Source organism: Mesocricetus auratus, unplaced genomic scaffold (assembly GCF_017639785.1).
Source record: "Mesocricetus auratus isolate SY011 unplaced genomic scaffold, BCM_Maur_2.0 Super-Scaffold_4256, whole genome shotgun sequence".
NCBI lineage: Eukaryota > Metazoa > Chordata > Mammalia > Rodentia > Cricetidae > Mesocricetus > Mesocricetus auratus.
Window position 1 is genome coordinate 52,558,421 of NW_024429182.1, and position 24,802 is coordinate 52,583,222.

The 24,802-nt window shown below is 51.5% G+C and overlaps 3 protein-coding genes across 9 annotated transcripts; 2 read left to right on the plus strand and 1 right to left on the minus strand.

The window, feature by feature from the left end:
- The first annotated feature begins 122 nt into the window (after nt 1-122).
- On the plus strand, nt 123-6,986 carry Mus81 (MUS81 structure-specific endonuclease subunit). Of its 5 annotated transcripts, XM_040749580.1 has the most exons (17): nt 746-837; nt 1,030-1,248; nt 1,335-1,464; nt 2,090-2,175; nt 2,787-2,885; nt 3,019-3,087; nt 3,255-3,340; nt 3,768-3,908; nt 4,044-4,139; nt 4,431-4,552; nt 4,640-4,737; nt 5,594-5,710; nt 5,798-5,893; nt 6,062-6,190; nt 6,267-6,370; nt 6,645-6,728; nt 6,807-6,986. In XM_040749580.1, exons 2-17 carry the CDS (start codon nt 1,114-1,116, stop codon nt 6,871-6,873), a joined length of 1,659 nt encoding a protein of 552 aa, XP_040605514.1. In that variant the 5' UTR covers nt 746-837; nt 1,030-1,113; the 3' UTR covers nt 6,874-6,986. The 5 variants fall into 5 exon arrangements, with proteins under 5 accessions (XP_040605527.1, XP_040605514.1, XP_040605517.1 ...); XM_040749593.1 differs by lacking the exon at nt 1,030-1,248 and having other exon boundaries at nt 123-837; XM_040749583.1 differs by lacking the exon at nt 746-837 and having other exon boundaries at nt 935-1,248; nt 6,855-6,986.
- A 942-nt stretch (nt 6,987-7,928) lies between these two features.
- Nucleotides 7,929-15,465, minus strand: Efemp2 (EGF containing fibulin extracellular matrix protein 2). Of its 2 annotated transcripts, XM_005064002.4 has the most exons (11): nt 15,357-15,465; nt 14,950-15,067; nt 14,685-14,733; nt 13,916-14,122; nt 12,239-12,361; nt 11,786-11,902; nt 11,539-11,658; nt 9,615-9,734; nt 9,401-9,527; nt 9,011-9,206; nt 7,929-8,227 (listed from the first exon to the last, which is right to left on the minus strand). In XM_005064002.4, the coding sequence occupies exons 2-11, from the start codon at nt 15,058-15,060 to the stop codon at nt 8,066-8,068; spliced, it is 1,332 nt and encodes a 443-aa protein (XP_005064059.1). In that variant the 5' UTR covers nt 15,061-15,067; nt 15,357-15,465; the 3' UTR covers nt 7,929-8,065. The 2 variants fall into 2 exon arrangements, with proteins under 2 accessions (XP_005064059.1, XP_005064058.1); XM_005064001.4 differs by lacking the exon at nt 15,357-15,465 and having other exon boundaries at nt 14,950-15,322.
- A 5,793-nt stretch (nt 15,466-21,258) lies between these two features.
- Ctsw (cathepsin W) lies at nt 21,259-24,779 on the plus strand. Of its 2 annotated transcripts, none has more exons than XM_005064003.4 (10): nt 21,259-21,379; nt 21,935-22,019; nt 22,761-22,874; nt 23,212-23,366; nt 23,465-23,561; nt 23,638-23,718; nt 23,803-23,928; nt 24,108-24,172; nt 24,252-24,467; nt 24,543-24,779. In XM_005064003.4, the coding sequence occupies exons 1-10, from the start codon at nt 21,299-21,301 to the stop codon at nt 24,651-24,653; spliced, it is 1,131 nt and encodes a 376-aa protein (XP_005064060.1). In that variant the 5' UTR covers nt 21,259-21,298; the 3' UTR covers nt 24,654-24,779. The 2 variants fall into 2 exon arrangements, with proteins under 2 accessions (XP_005064060.1, XP_021082435.1); XM_021226776.2 differs by having other exon boundaries at nt 24,554-24,779.
- The last annotated feature ends 23 nt before the right edge of the window (nt 24,780-24,802 follow it).

Below are 24,802 nucleotides of genomic sequence, written 5' to 3' on the forward strand. Positions count from 1 at the left end.
TAAAGAAAAGACTAGCTCCACCTTTTTCGAGCCTCGCAGTTTCCCACAGCAACGGGGGGAGGGGCTACACAGTTACCCTGGAGACGCGCTCCATCCGCCCCCGGCCGCGGGATGCCCTAGATGTCCTTATTAGGGAATGAGACTCCAGGGGGCGTGCCCAGCCCGAGCGCCAGCTTCAGGCTCCTTATAAGGCTGCCTGAGGAAGGAGGCGGGTGCGGAAAGCCAGATTGAAAAGAGGGTCGGCCAGTCAGGTGCCCGCGACTTCCGGCATGACAGCTGGAGATCGTGGGCTGTTCCAATCCCTGAAGAGACCCCTGTGTCCCTCAACCTGAGATATCTGCCCCCCAAACCGGCCACCTTCAACCGCCCTGAGGCTCCTGAACTTTCAGTGGGCCTCAAGAGCGAAGCGTCTACTAACCTCTTCAGGATCCAACCTCGCGTCCACATCCGACCTCCCCACCTGCCAGGATGCACCTCTTGCCACACACACCCTCGCCGTTCACTTAGCCTGAGCCTTCTGTGTACATGACCGACTTTGCACCCCCACATTTCGAGATGTCTGCTACTGGTTTTACCTTTACTCCATCCCTTGCACACCCCTTCATAGACGTCCCTCTCACAAATATTCTTGCACTTGTGTCCGTCCCGCTCCCCTCCCCCCCTTTCTCAAGCCCTCTTTTTCCAGCTTCTACAATAGCCTGAAATAGCCTTGTGAGGCCTGGAAGCAAGCCAACGTCAGGCTCCTAAGCGTCTCCCCAGCCAGCCCTCCCGGCCACAGAGGGCGCTGTCCGGCTTTCTAATTGTCAGCACAAAATGTTCCTGCTCTCGAATTTTGGGGTGAGAGGAAGGGGTGGGTCAAAGCTCCGTAGCCTGGGTGGGGCCTGTCCAAAGGGCAGGTGCTGGCGGGGAGTGGGGGAGGTTCTAAGGGAGAGGTGGTGTAGACCTAACTTTTCCCGGCCCCTCCCGGGAGGGGAGGGCATCCCTTGAGCTAGTCCCCTGCTAGAGTGGAGAGGTCTTACCCTCAATCAGGTGTTCCTTTACCAACTGCTGGACTGACGGGGTCCCAATCTCAGGGTCTGAAGGGGGGCAAAGGAAAAAGTCAGTCTAGACCTTATGGCGGCACCGATCCGCTTGGGCCGGAAGCGCCCGCTGCCGGTTTGCCCCAATCCGCTCTTCGTTCGTTGGCTGACCGAGTGGCGGGACGAGGCAGCCAGCAGAGGGCGCCACACGCGCTTTGTGTTTCAAAAGGTGAGTCCCAGATGAGTCTTCTGGAGCGGATCCAGATGATCCATGTAGCATCGCTTGATGAGTTCCCCCCTTCCCGTGCTCGCCAGGCACTGCGCTCGCTCCGACGGTACCCGCTACCTCTCCGCAGCGGGAAGGAAGCCAAGATCCTTCAGCACTTCGGAGACAGGCTCTGCCGGATGCTGGACGAGCGACTGAGGCAGCACCTAGCATCAGGCGGTGCGCGACCCGGGGAGTTGGTGACCCCCTACATTTCCTGAGTGCAGGCTATGTCTACCTTGGATATGTTGGCTTCAAACTCCTTACTCTCAGTGTAGTTGCTGTTGGACCCAAGGCTAGTGACTGACGCTCTGTAAGCCTCGTAGTTCTCACGTACAAAGCTAGACCACAGAGACTGGGTGGGTGGCGTTGTGAACAAGTCTGTAATCCAGCATTTAGGAGGTGAGGCTAGGAGGATCAGGAGTTTAAGGACTGTCTCAATTACATAGTGAATTCAAGACGGGACTGTCTCAAAAATGACAAGGAGCTGGGCAGGATGATGTGCTTTTAGTCCCAACTCTCAAGAGGAGGCAGACTCAGGAGCATCTTGTTGAGTTTGAGGCCAGCCGGAGCTCACCCAATGAGACCCTGTCTCAAAACCAAAACCCAGTTCCAGGGGTCTAGCCTCTTCTGGCATTATGTGCAAGTGATGCGCAGACATACACACAGGCAAAACCCTCATATACACACAATGAAACAAAAGGTGTATTAAATATGACACCAAAATTCACAGTTAGCAGAAGTATCCAGGCTCTTCCTGGAATCCAAATTGGACACAGGACTGACTTTCTTCTGTCCTTTACAGGTGACCATGCCCCCAACCTATCATCCGGAGAGAGGAATCAAGCCAGTGAGGAACCACCTGCTCAAACCCAGGACTCTTCCACGCTGGTGAGGGTTAGGAAAGTAGAAAGCTAAATGGGAGGCTTGAGAGTTGGACTTCTTGGTTTGAGAGATTTAACAGGCCTGTGTCCAGCTTTTACTGACTTAGACTGGCCTGGGATAGTCTCTCACCCTCTTTAAGAGGTACTATCTTAATTCCTAAGTAGGATTATTGAGACAGGTGTAGATGGAGTTCCAAAGGAGGGTGCTAAGAGATTCAATCCAGAAAGTTGTGGGACTTCTACAGTGTTCTTGTTCTCCAGTAGTAGTAGCAGGAGGCTGGGCCTGGCACATACTCCCAGTCTTTGCCCCTTCTCTGGTCATGTTCCATATTTACAGGGGTTTACAGCATTTCCTTCTCCAGACCCATGTAGCCTGCTGAAACCTAAGCTGACACTGACAGGCATTTGAATTAAGAGCCCTGCTGTCAACCGGGCGTTGGTGGCGCACGCCTTTAATCCCAGCACTCGGGAGGCAGAGGCAGGCGGATCTCTGTGAGTTCGAGGCCAGCCTGGTCTACAGAGCGAGTTCCAGGACAGCCTCCAAAACAATACAGAGAAACCCTGTCTCGAAAAACCAAAACAAACAAACAAACAAAAAAACCCTGCTGTCTCTCTCAGGTTCCCACCCAGCCTCAAGCAGGAAGTGCTGGTGGCTATTGGCCAGCACAGAACTCAGGTGCCCGTGAGGTCCTGCTGCAACTTTACAGGGAGCACCTGGTAAGTGTTGCCAAACATCAGTTACGTGGGGTGAGGCAGACTCACAGAAGTGCCTAGGCAGTGTTCATGGTAGCCACTCCGTATCAGGTTCAGCTCTGGCCCTGAACCGACCCTCATTTCTACATGGTTTCAGAACCCTGATGGCCACAGCTTCCTAACCAAGGAGGAGCTGCTGCAGAAATGTGCCCAGAAGACCCCCAGGGTGAGCACCCAGCTGAGAGTGGGCAGGTAGAGTCCACTGTAGTCTTCCTTCAAGGCAGGCAGCCTTGGTATGAAACCTGATCCAATTATGGCATATGGCTAGGGGCACAGGAAGTTTGGGCTTGGGAGTACTGGGGCCTCTCTGAGGGTCTCCTTTCCTTTTCACAGATAGTTCCTGGAAGTTCGAGACCCTGGCCTGCCCTCCGAGCTCTACTCCAGAGAAACCTAGTCCTCAGAACACATCGGCCATCCAGGTGTGGGCAAGGAGCACAAGGGGCAGGGATGGGCACATGCAGGGTTAGGACATTCTTAGGCTCTATAATGATGCAGCAAGTCTCAGACCTGGTGCTGCCGATGCTGGGGAAGGCCAGCCTTCCCACTGAAAGCCTGAGGGTAGAAGCAGCTGAAGGGAAAGAGGAAAAGTCGGTTATTAGGTACAGAGAGCTGCACAAACATTTGGCATGTCTTAAAATTTGGCTGATTAGAAATGCCAGAATATTCTAGGGAGGAAAGTATGGCGCTGAGTGAAAATAGGGAAAAGGAGCTGTGAGACAGCATTAGGGAGGTCCTGAGGAAGCTGATCTGAGGGACAGGGAGACAGAGGAGGTAAAGCTCATCTAGCTTGGGGCGGCAGAGCTTGCCCTGTGTAAAGAAGGTAAAACTGTATCTTCCACCTCCCAGGTACGCACTAACACCAGAGGGCCTGGAGCTGGCCCAAAAGCTGGCCAAGTCAGAAGGCCTGAGCACGCTGAACATTGGCATTAGGCCAGAGGAGCCCCATGGAGAGAAGTCGGCAGCCCCAGAAGCCACCTTGTCAGAACTGTAAGAAGGGAGAAGTGGGGGCAGCCATGTCTCAGGGACACACAACTGTTGAGCCACAGCTGCCCCTGTGAATTGTGGGGGCCTGCCCTGGCACTGAGGGTTCCGGCCTTATGCACAGCCCCCACTCCTTCACAGTGGCACCAGTGAAGGTGTCATCCAGCAGCCACCACTGGAGCTGAGGCCTGGCGAGTACAGAGTGCTGTTGTGTGTGGACACTGGAGAAACCAGAGGGTGAGCGATTTGGGGGCAGCCTTGAAAATAACTAGAAGAAGCCGGGCGTTGGTGGTGCACGCCTTTAATCCCAGCACTCGGGAGGCAGAGGCAGGTGGATCTCTGTGAGTTCGAGGCCAGCCTGGTCTACAGAGTGAGTTCCAGGACAGTCTCCAAAACAATACAGAGAAACCCTGTCTTGAAAAACCAAAAAAAGAAAAAAAGAAAAAAAAAAAGAAAATAACTAGAAGATGCTGGAGGGCGGTGAGGACTGGCTTACCCTGACCTTGGCCTTCTTTCTTGAACTATTAGGTCGGGACACAGGCCAGAAATGCTCCGAGAGTTACAGCGGCTGCATGTGCCCCACACAGTACGCAAGCTGCATGTTGGGGACTTCGTGTGGGTCGCACAGGAGACCAGGCCCAGAGACCCAGGTAAAGGGTCATGGGCAGGCATAGGAGGCTGGCCTGGGTGGGTCAGGGGAAGACAATAAGACTTTTTTTTTTTTTACTTCTTGACAGCAAGACCCGGGGAGTTAGTCTTGGACCACATTGTGGAACGCAAGCGGCTGGATGACCTGTGCAGCAGCATCATTGATGGCCGCTTTCGAGAGCAGAAGGTGTCACAGCCTGCTCACTCCTTACCCCAGCTAGATAGTGTTACTGGGCGGTCTCGAAACAGCATCTAAGGCCTCCAGCCACAAACACTTTGAGCCCCTCTTAAGCCATGTAGGTACACAAGTTGGAACCCAAGGCTATCTAGGCTGGCCTGAGAGACTTAAAGACCCCTTCAGTACCTAACCCTAGAGACCTCAGATAAACAAGAACCAAACCTCTAGTATTGGAAATGCAGAAGCTGTGCCCAAGGCTCAGCAGTAAGGCTCACCCTAGGGTCACAGAGGCCAGTAACAGGCCAAGGGAACCTTGAAGGATGTGTAATATCCAGAGGTTCAGGGATTTCCTACAGGAATCATAGCAAGAGGCTCTGTAGAGTCTCCTCAAAGACAGGCAAGGCAGGGTCTCCTTGCAGTGTGTGTGTGTGTGTGTGTGTGTCTGTGTGTGTCTGTGTCTGTGTGTGTGTTTTGCCTGCATGTATGTGTGTGTAAGGGTGTCAGATCTTTTTTTTCCCTGAGACAAGGTTTCTCTGTATTGTTTTGGAGCCTGTCCTGGAACTCACTCTGTAAACCAGGCTGGCCTCGAATTCACAGAGATCCACCTGCCTCTCCCTCCTGAGTGCTGGGATTAAAGGTGTTCACTAACGCCTGGCAGGTGTCAGATCTTAAGAGTTACTGACAGTTGTAAGCTGCCATGTGGGTGCTGGGAATTGAACCCAGGTCCTCTAGAAGAGCAGTCAGTGTTCATAACTGCTGAGTCATCTCTCCAACCTCATCTCCTTGCAATTTTAATGTGATATGATGGCTGGCGCAGACATGTAGGCATTTGGGCCCAACCCACCCTTTCTGCCTGCCTTCCCAGTTCCGCCTGAAGCGCTGTGGCCTGGGGCACCGGGTATACTTGGTGGAGGAACATGGGTCGGTCCACAACCTCAGCCTTCCTGAGAGTACATTGCTGCAGGCTGTCACAAACACCCAGGTGAGCTGAGAGGGCAGGGCCAGGCTGGCGGGTTTTGTAGTCCATGGGTTAAGCCAAGAACCACCTCCCTTGGGTCCTCTTTTCCAGGTCATTGATGGTTTCTTTGTGAAGCGTACTATGGATCTTAAAGAGTCAGCTGGCTACCTGGCCCTTTTGACAAAGGGCCTAGAAAGACTATATCAGGTGAGCAGATGCCACCAACCAGCACTGGGCCCTCACCTGGTGTTTGCTGCCCAAGCAAGGAAAGGTGGGTGGGATCCTAGTTTCTCAGGTTTCCCACTGAGACCTGGGAAAGGAATACTAGGGGCTAACCCTTAGAGCCTACCTAGCCTCAGTCCCCTCTTCTATCAGGGGCACACCCTACGCAGCCGCCCATGGGAAACCGCAGGAGATGCTGAATCAGGAGCAAGACCTTCTACAAACCCTCTCTGCTCACTCCTCACCTTCAGTGACTTCAATGCAGAAGCTGTCAAGAACAAGGTACCACCCTGGCCTTGCCTCTGCTTAGGTGGTCTGGTCTCAGATCACCCCTAATATAGGCCTGTCCCAACCCCAGGCCCAGTCTGTACGAGAAGTATTTGCCCGGCAGCTGATGCAAGTGCGTGGACTGAGTGGGGAGAAGGCAGCAGCCCTGGTGGATCGATACAGCACACCTGCCAGGTACATCCCAGAAGCTACTCCGTTCTCTGCCTTTCCTTTGTGGAGTTCAACTTAACCAGTGCTCCTGGAGTGAGAGCATGGCTGTGTGGGAACCTTGGAAGGCTGTCACAGTGTTTCCCAGGAAGGGAGGGCAGGTAGGATGGAGGAGGGCCTCTATCACAGGATCAGGAAATGGACAGTGTCCAGACTCCTCCATTCTAGGCTGAACCCTCCTACCTTAGCTCTCATGATGCTGGCCCAGATAAGCAGCCATTGTATGCCCTCCTTCCCCCAGTCTCCTGGCTGCCTATGATGCCTGTGCCACCCCTAAGGAGCAGGAGATGCTGCTGAGCTCTATCAAGTGTGGGCGTCTACAGAGGTAAGGATAAGACACAACCTGGAGAGGAGACTGGGTGGCCCAAGGCACCAGGCCAACCTTCTGATTGTCTTCTTGCAGAAATCTGGGACCTGCTCTGAGCAGGACCCTGTACCAACTCTATTGCAGCCACAGTCCTCTGACCTGACCTATACCTGGAGACACACCCAAGCACCCATCTTCACCTCTGCCAAGGCTAGCCAGCCTTTTAACTGGGATCCTTTGGGCTATAATAAAATTGAAATGTTTGTGGTCTCATGAGTTAAGGAAGCAATGCCAAGGTCCTTATGAAATATGCAGGTACTGGGAGACAACACCTTGTGAGCCAGTGGTTTTGTTTTGTAGTATTGGCAGTGAAACCCACAGCCTCATGCATGCTAGGCAATTCCTCTTCCACACAGCAATGATTTGCAGTCTTGGACAGTGTCCTCCACTCCCATTCCTTCCTAAATCCCAGCTTGGCCTAGACCATGCTGTGTCACCCAGGCAGGCCTGGAATTCCCAATCTTCCTAGGCCCACCTTCCAAGTTCTGGAATTAAAGGTGTGGACCACTGTACCTGGCCCATATGGTTCTTTTTAAGGCACGCTCCTGGCTAAACATGATTGTCCAGCTATAATAAACACTTAACTTGGGTTAAGCCAGATCCTATGCAAAGATAGATAAGATTAGATAGATAGATAGATAGATAGATAGATAGATAGATAGATAGATAGATAGATAAAGATAGATAAAGATAGATAATGCTCCTTAGGAGTTGGGCATTCCCTGGTCAGGGAGATGCAGTCAATGAGTTACTGTATCTTTGAGTATAACTAAGTGGCCCTTGATCATGTAAATGTCTTTGACAGAAGGCACCACAACTTGGGAAAGAAAAATGTTCTCATTCCAGTTGCCTAATTTTGGTGATTGGAAAACAGTAGGGTTTGTCCAAATGCATAGTTTGGGGTGGGGCTAGGATGGTAACCCCAGACCTCCTGGCACTGACCTGAACATGGTTTCTGGGGCCTAGCATCAGTCAAGCTCTGAGTTAAGGCCTGAAGTGTACACGCCTTAGGCTGCTCGGGCTGACTCTGAAGGATGACTCTTATCTCTGGAACCTTCTCAGCCCCAATGCAGACAGGACCCTTTGGGTGAAATCTGCCTGCTTCTCTCACAAACCCAGCCCCTTCCCAGGCTGAGGTTACTCACCCACCTCAGCCACTAGGACTCCTTCCTCCCTTTATTGTCCTACACATCATTGTTTCTTTAAGCAGAACAGTCACCCCTCAACCCCAGGCTCCTTAAGCCATGGGAGGGAGAAAGAGGGGACCCCACCCAGCCCTTCCCTGAGGGTCTCCTTCAGAAGGTGTAGGCTCCCACAAAGACGGTGAGTCTCAGTACGGAGCTGGCCCGGTAGCTCATAAGAGAGTTCATGGTGACCATCTCCAGGTCCAGCACATACTCCCGGGGTCCTGTCACTGGCCTGGCAAGGACCAGCATGGCGCTGACATTGTTGATTTGCTGCAGAACATAGAGATTGTGTTAGCCTGTGAGCCAGGACCCTACTCCAGCATCACCCTCCTGCCCTATGGCCATGAGGCTGGGAAACAGTGACCAGGCTGCTGCTCAAGTCTTACCCAGCTCTGACATTTCTCTTCCCCCAGTATCCATGTCCCTGCCCTGCTGCTTCCGGACCCTGTCCACCTTGGTTTTCCCTCCATCATGACCACATGATGACTCAAGTGTTGGAAGTGATCAGTCTTTGGTGACCCAGCTGGCCCACTTCCCCCTTTTCAAAGTATTCAAGTCTCTGTCTGACTCTCTCTCTCGTTGTTCGGGTGCTGGGGAAGAAACCTAGGGCCTGAATAGTAAGCACATGTTCTGCCGTGGAGCTGTGCCACCAGTCCCAAAGCAATTTCGAAAGGAGAAGTTCTGATGCTCGCCACCTCAGTGCTGAAGACAGCATAAGGACCACGACTGAAGGTCCTCACATTGCACCAGTGAAGCTGGAGTCTCTAATCCCAGCCCTGCAGGAGCCACATTTCTTGTTTTATGGATAAGGATGCTAAAACCAGAGATAGGAGAAACCAACACTGGGACTCAAAGCCCACTAACCAACTGCCTGGTTAGAATTGCCTGGGACATGTGTACTAGGAATGTAGAAATCTCTGACTTCAAACGTGAGTCCAGCTTCCTAGGATAGGGCTTTGAGAGAAGAGACAGGGCAGCTCTCACTTAAATGGCATCAGGCATACTATTTTAGACTAGTCAAGTCAATTGGCTGTGAGCCAAGAAGCACCTTACCCTAATGTAGAAGTCCCCCTGTGTGTTTCCAGCACGGATCTGAAAGGCATTGTAGGCGCCAGGGTAGACCGAGGTTGCCTGGATCTGAAACACGTCTGCAGGCACACTTCGCTCTGAGGTGATGCTCATGTAGCGGTGCACGATGGATGAGGGTTGCTCTCGACACAGCGGGTTGGAGACAGGGCAGAGGCAGCGGCTAGAGACCCCAAGACAGGACCCAAATGAGGGCCCATTTCCCATATACCCACCTCCTAAAGAGGAACCCAAGCATATAAGACTATAACTCTCATGAGACATCATGGGTACCCACCAGCCTGATTAAACCAGTTAGCCCCCACAGACCTCTGGGGATTGTAGTTACCAAAGGAAACTGCCATCTGGTCGACTCACTTGTCTGACACCTGGACATAGGGCTCCACACAACGGTTGGTGTCCACACAGCGGTAGCCCCCATGGAAGTTCACACAGGTTTGGGCCTCAGAACACTGGTGTGCACCTGTTTCACACTCGTCAATGTCTGTACCAAGGGAGGTGAGGTTGGACTCTGGGACTGACAGTAAGCTGCCAGACTAAAACCCTGCCCATCCACCAGAAGCATCTGTACCTTGGCAGAGCCTTGTGGCCAGCAGCTGGTAGCCTTGTGGGCAGTGACAGGAGAAGCGGCCTGGCTCATTGACACAGCGATACTGGCAGAGGTAACTGGAGTAGCTGCACTCATCGATATCTGAGGGAGGGTGGGGATGAGGACCCTGGGTCAAACGAAGTCCTCACAACTGAGTCCCATGGACATTTACTGAGAGCCCAGCCCCCCATAGAGCTGGATGTGGGAAGAGAGAGGGGATGAGGTAGACTCAGTAGTGCTCAGAAGGGGGCTGACGTTTCAAAGGAGGTTAGAGGGGCTGGGGTACAACTCAGTGGGAGAGTACTTGCCTAGCATGCTGGAAGCTCTAGGTTCCATCCCAGTACAGAAAGGAAGAGGAAAAAAGAAAAGAAAATAATAGAAGTTTGGCATGTTGCTGTATGTCTATAATACCAGCACTTGGGAGGTAAAGGCAGGAGGATTATACCAAGTTCAAGGCCAGCTTGTCCATCCAGGATTATATAGTTAGTTCGAGGCCAGCCATGGATACATAACAAGACCCTGCCTCAAAAAACAAATGGGGTGTTTGATTACAACACTTGGGAGGTAGAGGCAATCAGATCTATCTGAGGCCAGCCTGGTCTACATAAGAGACTACAGGCCAGCTAGGGCTACAGACCAACATCCTGTCTCAAAACAAGAACAGACCTTCCAGTTTACAGGGGAGCTCTCTTCCCCAGGATATTAAGAATACTTAACGCACCAGCCCAACGTGGTGGCCCGTGCCTTTAATCCCAGCACTAGTCAGCAGATTCTGTAGGCCTGGTCAACATAGAGAGCTTCAGGACAGCCAGGGTTACACAGACTCTGTACCAAAAGGCACCAGGAGGCTGGGCAGTGCTGACACATGCCTTTAGTCCCAGCACTTGGGAGGCAGAGGCAGGTGGATCTTTGTGAGTTTGAGGCCAGCCTGGTCTACAGAGTGAGTTCCAGGACAGCTAGAGCTGTTGTACATAGAAACCCTGTCTTGAAAAACAAACAAACATAAAGGCACCAGGAATCTAGACGCTTGGGCATAAGTCCTGCTAACTAATTTTAGGAAAGGTCCATTTCTATGCCAGTCAAATGAGTGGGTTGGACTGCAGGAGTCCTATGGGCCTAACCTCTGTTTTTTCAAGTCCTGCAATCTCCACTCACGATATCCAGACTTCCGCTGAGTGTGCACCCCACATCAGTGCACTGTCTCCTTGCTTTCATTCCTTTCAGGTAGCTGAACACCACCGATGTGTTTCACAGCATAGCATAAAATAAATGGAGGCATCTGGGTAACATGTTGAGAAGCCTGGGATCAAGCCCTGGCCCCATCTCATCCTCTGTCTGAACTATGAGAAGTCACTTCATCTCTGTAAGTGGAAAGATGGAAGGCACTGTTTTCTCTGGACTTTCTGCTTGCGTTTTACAATTCTGCCAATACACCTGGAGGAATATTAGTGTCCTGTTTGCAAAAATAAATCATCATTGACCAGATTAAATGAGCATGTAAAATTATAAACAAGTGACACTTCCCACTTTTGCTGCCTGAGACTTGAAGCCTATTATCATGGTCCCTCTCCATATTCCAAACAACCTGTTTACAATAGAAATGCCCAGAAAGAAGAGAGACTTGTCCTAGTGCACGATTCTAGTACAAGTCAACTCAACTTCCAAGAAGACTGGCACCCACATCCTTTCCTGCCTCTCCAGCAAGCTTCAGTAGGGCCTACCATAGCATCCCCACCAAGCTGGACATGCTCAGCGACCAGCTCAGGATGAAGACACAGAGGTCTGGAGGTGCAGAGAAGGAAACATGGGAGTCTCAAACAAATGACTATGTGGCTGGAGTTGGTCCAGTATGTTGCAAGTCCTGGGGGGACCAATGCACTATCCAGTAGCACAAGTGGACTCTCACCACTGCAGGAGAAGCCATCCCGGTGTAGTTCATAGCCTTGGTTACAACGACACAAGAAGGTCCCATAGGAGTTGAAGCAGCGTTGCTCACACGGGGCTCCCATGTCACACTCATTCACATCTGAGGGTGCCAGAGAAAACAGGAGTGGTGAAAGCAGAGGCACTGCCCAGAGCCCCACTCTACATGAGCTCAGTGAGGAGATCCTGCCCCCATCCCACACATCTCTACCTAGAACCCCAGAGCTCACCCACACAAGAGCGGTTGTTAGGTCCCAGCTGGAATCCTGGCTCACACTGGCAGCGAAAAGAGCCTGGCAGGTTCACACATCGGTGCTGGCAATATCGGTAGCGACACTCGTCTATGTCTGCCATGGAGGCAGGGGAGGGAAAGCAGGGCACAAGTCAGGTGGGGCCTGAGCAGGCTGAGACAAAGGCCTCGGCATCCATGCTCACTCCTGTCTCTGCCAGGGATCTTAGTTGAGCCATCCACATATAGTCTTCTGTGTCTAATGACAGGAGGTAGCAGCAGCAGAGGACTAGGATAAGGATAAGGTCAGCCTAAAGTCACAAGGCAAGAATTAGGAAAGTCCCAGCCTGCTCTACAAGAGCTAGTTCCAAGACAGCCTCCAAAGCCACAGAGAAACCCTGTCTCAAAAAAACAAACAAACAAAAGAATTAGGAAAGTCACTCTCTGAACTCACCCACACATTCAGGCCCAATTTTTCGGTAACCATCAGGGCAGGTGCACTGGTAGGAGCCAGGCAGGTTATGACAGTCCTGGCTAGGGCGACAGTCATGCAAAGCCTGGGCACACTCGTCCACATCTGTGGGAGATACCATTCAGTTCCACATGTTATTGACCATGTCAGGCACCTCAATTTGGAAGGAAGTGGCTCATGCCAGACATCATTCACATGGGCACATGTGTAGCTGGCACCAAAACATGAACATATGATATAGGTCCTCCCAACAGCACAAGAAAATAGTCCACCAGGAAAAGCACCCATTAGGTGAGCATATAAAACAAGGCCTTGTCAGGTCTGGTGGCACACACTTTTAATTCTAGCACTCAGGAGGCAGAAGCAGGAGGATCCCTGTGAGTTCCAAGCCAACCAGAGCTAGAGTTCCAAGCCAACTAGAACTAGCTTAAAAACAAACAAAAAAATAAATAAGGCGTAGTCTACTCACACCCCTCAGCTGACTTTAGACTAGGGTCTTCCCTCATCCAAAGCCAATGGTTCCCCAGGCTGAGACCTGATAAAAAGGCAGCAAAGGCTGGGAGCAGAGCTCTTGCATGTCTGCACAGGGACTTGTGGGCCAGCAGACCACACACTGGGCCTGCAGCAGGTGAGAGTGCTGATGCTCCTCCGAGGAGCCGGGGCTTCTCTCAGCAAGGAAGGAACAATGAGGGCTGCAGTATTTAGTGTGGAAAATGACTTCATTATTTTGTTAGTTAATGCTTTTGAGATAGGATCTCATGTAGCTCATGGTGGCCTGAACCTCCTTGCACAGCTGAGGGTAACTTTTAACTTCCAATCTTCTTGTTTCTACCTCCCCAGTGGTGGGATTACAAGTGTGTTCTGGGGATCAAATTCAGAGACTCTGTCTCAAAAAACTAAGTACAGTCCTGCAGTGGTGGCACACGCCTTTAGTCCCAGCACTCAGCACTTGGGAGGCAGAGGCAGGCGGATCTGAGTTCTAGGCCAACCTGGACTACAGAGTGAGTTCCAGGACAGCTACAGCTACACAGAGAGACCCTGTCTTGAAAAACAAAGTACTAGGCAGAACAATAAGGATTAAAGCAAATACGAAGTATGTCAGAAGAATGATACCATGATTTAAAAAAATGTTTACTTTGTTTTTTTCTTTTATTTATTTTTAAATTTACTCATTTTTTATTTTATGTGCATTGGTTTTTTGCCATGGGTGTCAGGTCTCCTGAACTAGAATTACAGACAGTTATGAGCTGCCATGTGGGTGCTGGGGATTGAACCCAGATCCTCTGGAAGAAGGAAGAGCAGCCAGTTCTCTTAACCACTGAGCCATCTCTCCAGCCCCCCTTTTTTCTTTCTTTTTTTGTTTTTTTTGGGGGGTTGGGGTTTTTTTGTTTTGTTTTGTTTCATTTTTTTCGAGACAGGATTTCTCTGTGTAGCTTTGGAGCCTATTGTGGCACTCGCTTTGTAGACCAGGCTGGCCTCGAACTCTCAGGGATTCACCAGCCTCTGCCTCCCAAGTGCTAGGATTATAGGCGTGCGCCACCAATGCCTGGGTTTTCTACTTTTCTTTTTACTTCATACACTAAATACAAAATTAATTTTAAAAAAAGACATGTAAGAGGTCTGGAAGCCAAGGTGCCAGCCAGCATGGCTCCCACTTACCCACACAGCTCTCCTGTTCATCAGGTTCATAGCCTGGTGGGCAAGGATTGGGGTGTTGAGCAGGGGGCACTGGTGGCGGAGGTCCTTCACCATGTAGATCATTAATGACAGCAGCAGAGCGAGGCAGACACAAATAGCCCCCGTAGTGGTTGATGCATTTCATTTCGCCCTTGCAGGCCTCTGGGATGGTCAGGCACTCGTTGACATCTGCAGAGAGGGGCCTGCTGGGCACAGCCAGTCACCTGGGCTGGCCCTGGAGGTAGTGGGAGGCAGAAGCCCAGCTTGGCCTTCTCTAAGCTGAGCAACAGAGCAAGGCTTTCTCTCTGCTCAGCAGACTAAGGCTGATGACCCAGAACCCCTCCCAGTGATTTGCAGGACTGGGGGTAGGGTCACCTATTTCCACCGTTGTCCCTATTCTGCCTCCAAGTGAGTTTCCATTCCTCCTCAAAACCCTGCCTCTACCTCTGCCCCAGAGTAATTTGCAGGCCTTCTGCCCCACAGAGTGTGTATTGCTCTCCCAGGTTGCACTGGGATAACGAGCTAGGCTACGAGAGTGGAGAGGGCAGTTGGGGGAAGGTGTGCAGATTTCTCTGGGTGCTCTCTTGTCTACTGCAGATAGAGGCTTCTTGAAGGGGTAGGACTCCTAATTGAGTGGCACAGGAGCACCACGGCTGGCTTTGGCTCAGCCAAGCTGGACAGTGAAAAGGCCATCAGGTTCCTGCAGCCCTTCCCAGTTCTTGAAGATGGCTAGTACCCCAGGGATACTCACCCCGGCAGTGCTGGCTGTCTGCGTCCCACTCATAGCCATCTGTACATTCCTGGAAGGGAACCCGAAGTGGCCAGTGACCATTGTGGAAGTCTCCTCCAACTAGCCAGGCCGAGGCCAGGGCCTGAGCTCAGTTATGTTTTCAGGTCAGGTTCACACAATGACCCCCAGCCTTCCACCAACCAAGCAGGGGAGTCTTCCCTACGATCAGCCACCCCAAGATCCTGCTCTTGCTGTCCTTCCCATCCCATCCCAAGCTGGTCCCCACCGTGTAGCTGTCCGGCTCTTCGGAATCCTGTGGAGACGCTGCTCCCAAGAGCAACAGCAGAAGCGCCCAGAGCAGTAAAGACCCGGGAAGGCAGGAGGCAAAAGGGAGCATCCTGGGGCTGGGAGGTGGTGGGCAGGGGTCAGGGGCCTCTGCCACGACACCCCCCATTCCCTGTATCAGGAAGGGGAGCCTGGGTTCCCAGCTGTCTCAGAACTGTGCTGGGGGCACCGGAGCCTTCCAGAGCTGGGAGCCGAGTCCTTTCGCAGGCCTGGGGCTCGCAGGCCCGCAATCCCGGACCGCCCCGCCCCCGCCCCGCGAGTCGTGGAGCTCAGGCCTCTCGGCTTCGCGTAGCGCAGACTCGGCCGCCACACGGCCCGCGCCCTCCCTCCGCTGGCGGGGCCACTCACTCGTAGACTTCGGCAGTGCCTGCAGGCGGACAGACGGACCGCGCAGCTCACTGGACGCGCGGCCCCAGGAAGCGCCCCCCGCCCGCCGCGGCCCACCCCGGCGCCTCCGCCCGCCCTTCGGCGGATTCCTGAGCCTGCGCCAGGGGGAGGGACCCCGACCCCCCGGCTTCTCCACCCTGGGCCGGCCACAGGCCCCCACCCGGTCCCCCGCGGCGCCGCCTGGAGCCGCCTGCGGGCGCCCAGCCAGAGTTCCCTAACGCTTGGGTCCTGGGGCCACTGACTTTGATGTCTGGCCCCCACATTGACCTGGGGATCCCAGACCCCCATTCAAATGTTATCCTAGCCACCTAGACCCTATCTAACGCGGTCCTCCAGAATCCCATAGTGTGAACTCGCACCTCAGTTGTAGCTAAACATCCAGACCCTGAATCTGCGCCTCTCAGAACCTACTCGCCACTTATTTTCTCAAACCTTCAAATCCTACTACTTCAGAGTTTTATCCCGTGGTCCCACACCATCAGTTAGATGGTCTCAAACCTTCATTCAAGGTTTCCGGACTATCTCCCAGGCATAAAATTAATTGTCCCTCTCCCTCTGCCCATCAGCTCCGCGGCCTCCAGGTGCTCTCTCTACTCAGGGCACTGCTTCTCCTGAGCCTGCCTGCACAAAGCTACACCAATATGGGGGCGAGGGCAGCAGTTGTCTTGGCCCGAAATGAATGGAACCCCGAGAAAACGGGCAAACTTGAACTTGGGCGCGGAGGGCACTAGGGCCCAGTGCCAACCTTTTCCCGACCCTCTTTCCACCCAGTTTCGGTCTCGGTCCCCAGCAGAGACCATGCCTTGAGGGCGGAGTCTGTGTGCCTCTAGCTCCCAGGAAGGGGCGAATGGGCGGGACTTTGCGTTGCCCACGTCTCAGGGCGGGATTAGACGGGAAAGGACTGCGTGTCCAGGGTTCCCTTGCCTGGCCCTTACTGCTTACAGCAATTGCCCGACCTTCCTTTTCCTTACCCAACTTCTTTCCATCTTTTCTTTCTTTTATCTTTTTTGTTTTGTTTTGTTTCTCGAGACAGGGTTTCTCTGTATTGTTTTGGAGCCTGTCCTGGAACTCTGTAGACCAGGCTGTCCTGGATGTCAGAGAGATCCACCTGCCTCTGCCTCCCAGGAGTTGGGATGAAAGGCATGCACCACCATGCCCGGATCTGCCATGATTTAAAATATGTTTGCCTCATTTCATGGACGTGTCTATGTGTAGTATATTCCTGTGTGTCTACGTACCAGTAGAGGACATTGTGTCACTGAATCTGGACTTCACTATTTCTGCCAGTCTCCACCTCCCAGGTCCTCCAGCACCGGGTTTCACACAGGCATCACCATCACAATTGGCTTTTATGCTAGTACTGAGAATCTGAACTCAGGACTTCATGTTTTGTGGTGAGCCACCTCCCTGGCTTCTATTGCCTTTTTTTTTTTTTAAGAAAAAATATTTTAATGATGTGTGCATTTGGCATGCACACCTGAGTGCAGGTGCCCAGGGGCCAGAGGTATTCCCTGGATCTGGAGTTACAGACAGTTGTGAGCTGCCTGATGTGAGTGCTGAGAACCAAACTCAGGTCATCTGAAAGAGGAATACTGCAACTGCAGCCTTTTCTCCAGCCCTGTTTTTTTTTTTTTTTAAACAATAAAGGACTAGGGGTGTAGCTCAGTAGTACCCTGTTTGTTTAGCATGACCAGACCCAAGGTTCAATCCCAGTAGCTGTGGGGGCGCACACACACACACACAGGAGACAAGAAGAGTGTGGAGAACAGAGGAAGTCTTAAGTGAATTTGTATTATTGATATTACCATAGCCCATGTCAAGGACCCCAATCCCTCAGACCTGTGGGAATGGCAGGGCCTTCTCCAGGTCAGCCTTAGAGGAATGGCAAGGCCTTCTATGAGTGAGCACAGACACTTGATAGTGTGTGCATTTTGAAATTTCAGATGACTAAAGCTGAGACTGTCCCCCTGCAGAGATTAGCAAACTCTCCTTCTTCAGCTCAAGTAATAAATAAACTGGTTGAGTTTCCAGGCTGCTGGTGTGTCTCCCTCAGAACACATGGCCCACCACATCCCCAGGTTTGCAGTATGCATGTTATTTCTTCATTCTCCATGGTCCAATCATGCCAGTCTCAAAGCCCCACTAGTGGAGACAGAAAAGAATTAAGAAAAATAAGAGAAAAAAAGCCTGGCCGGTTGGGGGACACACCTTTAATTCCAGCACTTAGAAAGGAGAGGCAAACAGACCTCTGTGAGTTTGAGACCAGCCTGGTGTCCAAAGAGAGACCCTGTCTTTTGGTTTCTTCCTCCCCCCCCTCCGTTGGTTGTAACGTGCATTCTTCCCACCAGCCTGGTTCCTGAGCTGTATCAGTCCCAAATGAACACACAGGATGCTATATTAATTATAAAGCTGTTGGCCATTTGCTATTGTTTCTCATTGGCTAGCTTTGACTTAATTATTAATCAATAACTGCTAATCTGAGTATTTCCACATGGTCTGGACCTCTTCTCTCGAGACCTACATGGTGACTTACTGTGCCTCTGTTTCCCAGAATCCTCCACCTCTCCTGGTCCCACCTATCTTGCTTCCCGATTTGCCAACAGTGTTTTATTTATCAACCAACAAGACAAACATACAAAGAAGGACTTCCCTTATCAGCTGGTTTTTCAGACAGGATCTCTCCATGTAGCTTTGTAGGCCAGGCTGACCTTGAATTCACACAGATACACCTGCCTCTGCCTCCCCAGCGCTGGGATTAAAGGCGTGCGCCACCACCACCTGGCTGCTATTGCTTCTTGAGTGCTAAGATTAAAGGAGTGCACAACCCATACTGGCTTACACACACACACACACACACAGACAGACACACACACACACACAGACACACACACACACACACACTCTCTCTCTATTTTAATATTAAAGGTAAATTGCAGCTGGTCAGTGGTGGTGCATCCCTTTAATCTCAGGATTTGGGAGGCAGAAGCAGGTGAATATCTATGAGTTCGAGGCAAGTCTGGTCTAAATAGTTCCAGAACAGCCAAAGCAACATAGTGAGACTCTGTCTTGAAAACAACAACAACAAAAACCCAAAATCAAAAAATAAATTGCGTGCCGGGCGTTAATCCCAGTACTCGGGAGGCAGAGGCAGGCGGATCTCTGTGAGGTCGAGACCAGTCTGGACTACCAAGCGAGTTCCAGGACAGCCTCCAAAGCCACAGAGAAACCCTGTCTCGAAAAAAATCAAAAAATCAAAAAATAAATTGCGCCAGGTGGTGGTAGCACACGCCTTTAATCCCAGCACTCGGTAGGCAGAGGCAGGTAGATCTCTGTGAGTTCGAGACCAAGCCTGGTTTACTGAGCCAATTCCAGGACAGGCTCCAAAACAATACAGAGAAACCCAGTCTTGAGAAAACAAACCAAAAAAAAATTGCATAGTAAATGATTTACACCTCAGGTGGTGGTGGCACATGCCTTTAATCCCAGCACTTGAGAGGCAGGTGGATCTCAGTGAGTTCAAGGCCAGCCTGGTCTACAAGGCTAGTTCTAGTATAGCCAGGGCTGTTACACAGACAAACCCTGTCTCAGAAAAAAAATTTTGTTTGTTGGTACTATTTGAAACAGGGTCTCATATAGCTCACGCTGGTCTGGAATTTACTATGAAACCAGGCTAACCTTGAACTCCTGGCAAGCCTCTTGTCTCAGCCTCCCATGTGCTGGAATTACAGGCATAAGTCACCATAACCACCCACTAAAGCTGTTATTAATGCAAGTGAAAACTCTTCATTATTGAGATCTAACAATCCCAGGTACCAGCAAGGACACTCTACAAGCCTCTTGTCAAGCTAGAGTTGGGATGCCATTGCTACTCCACTCCACTGATGACAGGGGCCGGCAGATTTGTCCCACATGACACCAAAGCAACAAGAACAGTGTTAGAACTCAAGTCTCTGACTCTGAGACTGAACCTTGTCCCCTATTGAAATGAGAAGAAGCTATCAAGTAAACACCTGGCCAGGCTTTTTGAGGATCATCCCACTCAAGAACTGTTGCTGTCACTTACAGGCACTAAGACCCAGAGAGAGACGACTCAGAGCATAGTAGATGACTCACTTGGGCATGAACATCCAATTTTGTGCCATTAAGCCCATTGGAACTGCCTTCCTGAGGGCTTTCTCTGACCTCTGGGTGTCTATCCAACCTCCCTGGATTGGCATCGAGTCCTTAGGAAGCTTCCTATTTGGTTGTTCTCTCTTTCCTAAAAAAATAGCGAGGTTCCTGGGCTCATGGCCTAGTCATGCTGGGCAGGAGCAGCAGGATAAACATGAACAAGTGATCAAGAGGGGGAGGGTCATTCATTCATTATGTTTTTGTCACTGTTGACTAGATGTGCCAGGCACCAAGGATACAGCACTGACAAAACACATCAAAGACTATCCTTGAGAGCTCAGGTGTGAGAGATGGAAGGGAGAAAGGAGAAAGCCTCCAGCCCCTTCCTTTTAGCCACCCACAAGAGAGCCTGAATGCCATGTGTATCACACCTCATGGGACCCACACAGCACAAGACCCACTTGGGGCGCATAGCTGGGCTCTAGTGCCATAGGCACCTGTGAACATCCTGTCCATTGCATTTTAATGAAAACAGCATTAGTTTTTATTTATTTTCCTTCCTTTTTTTCAGCATTATTTTTTAAAATAGTCTCTCAGCTTACTGTCGCAGGGAGACACATGGGTGGAGTTTAATGGCACATAACAACTTGAAGATGAACCCTCATGAGGAGATGAGGTAGAAAGCATGCAGATGGATGACCCCCTCCTCCTTAACCCAACCACAGAACCTGGGAAGCTAGGCTTCACACCTATCTGTCTTGGCTTGTTTCCAGTCAGGAGGTGGGGCATGGGGGAAGTTTCTTTTTTTTTCTTTTTTTTTTTTTTTTTGGTTTTTCGAGACAGGGTTTCTCTGTAGCTTTGGATGCTGTCCTGGATCCCACTCTGTAGACCAGGCTGGCCTCGAACTCACAGAGATCCGCCTGCCTCTGCCTCCCGAGTGCTGGGATTAAAGGCGTGAGCCACCAACGCCCGGCTGGGGGAAGTTTCTTTAACCCATTTAGAATGGAGGCACCAGTTAACAGGTATGAGGGTGCTGTTTAGTGCCTGACACACTAGCTTTGGGCTTGCTTTTTCTGTGGTACTTCGCTGTTTTTCTTTCTCCTCGTTCATAGACCATGGGACAAAAAGATGACTATAAGTTTTTAGACATCCAATACACACTGCAATCAAAGGACTCAGGGTTAGGCAGCAGGATCTGGAATCGAAGGTCTTCCCCAGTTACCTAAGGAGTTTAATGCCAGCCTGAGCTGCGTGAGAACCAGTTCCTTCCCTCACAAAGAAACCCCAAACTGTCTAGTATGACAGCACTCACCTTTAATCCCAGAACTCAGGTAGAGGCAAGCAAATATTTGTCAATTTAAGGTTAGCCTGGTCTACACAGCTGGAGTTTTAGACCAGTCAGGGTTACATAGTGGGACCCCATCTCAAATACACCAAATGAACGAAACAACCCAAACTAACTTAATACTCACTGAGCCTGTCCCCTATTTCTGGACGATCTAGACACATGGCTTGTCCTGTCTAGGTTTTCCATCATGGTGCTGACGTCTGTTTTCATTGTCCACTTAGATCTGCTTCCCTAAAGAGATTTGTGCTTATAGTCCCAGTATTTTCGGGAACAGGGTAGCCAAGAGTTGCTATTGAAAAGAAGTTGGTGGGGGACGGCCAGTCACAGTTGGAAGGAGGGTCTATCCTCCACCCCCAAGCCTGGTTTCCCCTCGTGGTTTCTCCAGCCCCGCCCTGTCCAACTTGATCTGCACAGCTTCCTGCACCCCAGCACTCTCGGCTGCACCATGACAATGACTGTCCACCTCTCCTACTTTCTGGCCCTGTTGACAGCAAGTCAAGGCCTCAATGACTCCCTCCTCACCAAGGTAAATAATTCTAATCTGCTCTCCATGCCCATCCCATGCCTGGGGTGTTCTCTTCATGGACTGGCATATTTTTCTTCTCCCTTTTTAATTTTCTTAAGACGGTGTCTCACAGGGAATGGTGGCAGGAGGATCTCTATGAGTTTGAGGCCAGCCTGGTCTACATTGTGACATAGGAAATTCCAGGACAAATAGGGCTATCTATGTAGAGATTCTATCTAAAACCAAATCAAACCAAACAAACAAAACAACCCTCTCACTTCATAGCTCAGGTTGGCCTTTAACTGTGTAGCCCAGGTTGACTTCACTGGCTTAAAACTCTCAGCTGTCTTTCTGCCTCATCCTCTTGAAAGCTGGGATGAATATCCAATTATAGGGATGAGCTGTTCTGTGTGGTTTTATCTTTCCCATTTCTTAGAGGGAGAAACTGAGGCTAACATGTGACTGGTCACATTGAGCCAAGAGAACGCCTGATGACTCCCCAGCCCTGTCCTTGTGCCTTGCTTGAGTTTACAATGATTCGTTCCTGTGCCTCTCCCCACTTTGGCTCCTTGCTAGGACACAGGTCCCCGACCACTGGAGCTGACAGAAGTCTTCAAGCTATTCCAGATCAAGTACAACCGGAGTTACACAAGCCCAGCAGGTACATGGGCACGGATGCTTCCAGTCCCTTTCTGTCTACTTAAGAGAGGAAGTAGGGCCTGGGACGGGGAAAGACCTGGCCCAGACCACTGAATGGGAAACAGGGCCCATAGTGTACTCCTTGGCTTCCCCAAAGTATGATGGGCATGGAATAGTCCTCACTCTGCAGCCACCTCATTGTGACTCCAGGTGGAGAGTGGAGGACCACCATCTAGTCACATTTTCAATCAGCAAATACCCAAGAATACTCATTTTGTCTCTAAGGTGTCAACTCTGTTCCCCATCCTTGCTCTGGCCCAGCCCCAAGCTACTGGCTGCTCTCTCCTTCACTCTGGGGTTTCATCACCGACAAAGGCTCTGTGTGTGTGTGCTCACATGCATGCATGCACTGTGCCCCATCCCCACATCCCACCCACTCACCCTCCATACCTGTGGTCAGACGTGAGAAGAGTAGGCAAGGAAGGTACAGACCACAAGTACAGGAAACCTATCTCAAACCTATTTCCTTTCCCAGTTACTGCCTATAGAGATCTTTCTCAGCTTCTCCCTAGGGTGGGCCTCTTGGTGCCTCTGGAGGAAATTCTAACCTCATGTGGGCTAGATAACCACTTTCTTGCAGTGGGGTGACAGTGATGGGTGCTATAGGAAATAGCCAGCACTCACCTGGGCAGGTGTGGGCGACCCAACCAATGGCCACTTCCTGCTCTGAAACCAATCTGCAATCAACTCCTTTTTGGCCTAGAATATGCTCACCGTCTGAACATCTTTGCCCACAACCTGGCCCAGGCTCAAAAGCTACAGGAAGAAGACTTGGGCACAGCAGAGTTTGGGGAGACTCCATTCAGTGACCTCACAGGTACCAGAACCCTCCTGGCCCACGGGTGGTGGGTAGGATGTCTGGCAGAGAGATGCAGCCAATTTTCCCCTTTCAAGGCCACCTGGGGGACTACCCCAAATCCTGGAGCACAAGGCAGGAACTCTACGACCTGTGTCCCAACTTGGCTCACAGGTCAGGGATAGAAGGTACAGAGACTACACCATAACAAGCTGGACCTCTCTAGGCCTCACTATCCCACATGATGCCTCCAAAGGTATCACAGGGATAGGAAGAGCCAAGGTTCTGACAGCTGGAAAGGGAGAATACAGAAGAGAGGAGTGTCAAACCTGTGACCTCTGTGGCCGTTTGTCCCCAGAGGAGGAGTTTGGCCAGCTATACGGGCATCAGAAGGCACCAGAAAGGATCCCCGACGTGGTCAAAAAGGCAGGGTTTGAAAAGTGGGGGCAACCAGTGCCCTCTACCTGTGACTGGCGTAAAGCAAGAAACATCATCTCATCGATCAAGAACCAGGTATCTGTCCCCACCCAGTTTGGCCCCGACTACCCCGAGGAGGGGGAATGAGGTCAAGACCTCGATGCCTTACCCTGTCCCACCCTCTTTCCACCCAGAAAACCTGCAGGTGCTGCTGGGCCATAGCAGCAGCAGACAACATTGAGTCCCTGTGGCATATCAAAACGCAGGAGTTTGTGGAAGTCTCTGTGCAGGGTATGGCAGGGAGATGTGTGACAGGGAAAGATGGCCTACAGGCCAGCTCACCTATGCTGTCCCTTTCTGCCCCCAGAGCTTCTGGACTGTGAGCGCTGTGGAAATGGCTGCAATGGCGGCTTTGTGTGGGATGCATACATAGCTGTTCTCAACAACAGTTGAGTACCAGGCCTTGTGGGAGGACAGTGGGATGGAGGGTATTCGGTAGCCAAGCCTATTTCCTGGTCTTGCTTGTCTTCAGGTGGCCTGGCCAGCGAAAAGGATTACCCATTCAAGGGGTACCCCAACCCCCATGGGTGCCTGGCCAACAGGTATAAGAAGGTGGCTTGGATCCAAGATTTCACCATGCTGGACAGTGATGAGCAGGGTACGGCCAGGGTGGACATGGGGGCTATGGGCAGGGGCCAGAGAAACCAGAATGGAGTCAGACAGACCTGGCTATGGGAGACACAATTAAAGTTCATTCCTCTGTGAGAAGAGGAGCAGCTCAGGGCAGGCAGGGCCTGATGGCACAGTCAACAGTCTCTAGTAATTACCCATTTCCAGCAATTGCAGGCTACCTGGCCGCCCATGGCCCCATCACCGTGACTATCAACATGAAGCTGCTGCAGGTGGGTGGAGTGAGGGGAAGAGGGAGGGCACATGGGAGAGGCCGCTCCACACTGAGCCCCTCTATTCCCCACCCCGCAGAGTTACCGGAAGGGTGTGATCAAGGCCACACCCACCACCTGTGACCCCCAACATGTGGACCACTCTGTCCTGCTGGTGGGTTTCGGCAAGGGCAAAGGGGAGGAGGGCATACAGTCAGGGACAGTCATGTCCCAGACTTGCAAACCCCGCAAACCTCGCCGCTCAGTCCCATACTGGATCCTGAAGAACTCCTGGGGAGCTAAGTGGGGCGAGAAGGTGAGTGGAGTTGGATGGGGAAGGGTGCAGACTAGTTCCTCTCCGCCTTCTGCACTACAGCCCCTAACTTCCTAGGGCTACTTCAGGCTCTACCGGGGAAACAACAGCTGTGGCATCACCAAGTACCCCATCACGGCTCGTCTGGACCATTCAGTTAAGAAGCTCCCAATCTCTTGTCCACCTTGAGGCCAGAGCCACCCTTCAGCCTGTCCCACACAGCCACTATTCTCCATGTCAGCCCTCCCTTCCTTGAGGCTCTTCCTGGCTCCCCATTTTCTCTGTATGGCTTTATAAACCAAGACATGCTCCCTGGCTCCTGAGTGGTTTCAGGTGGG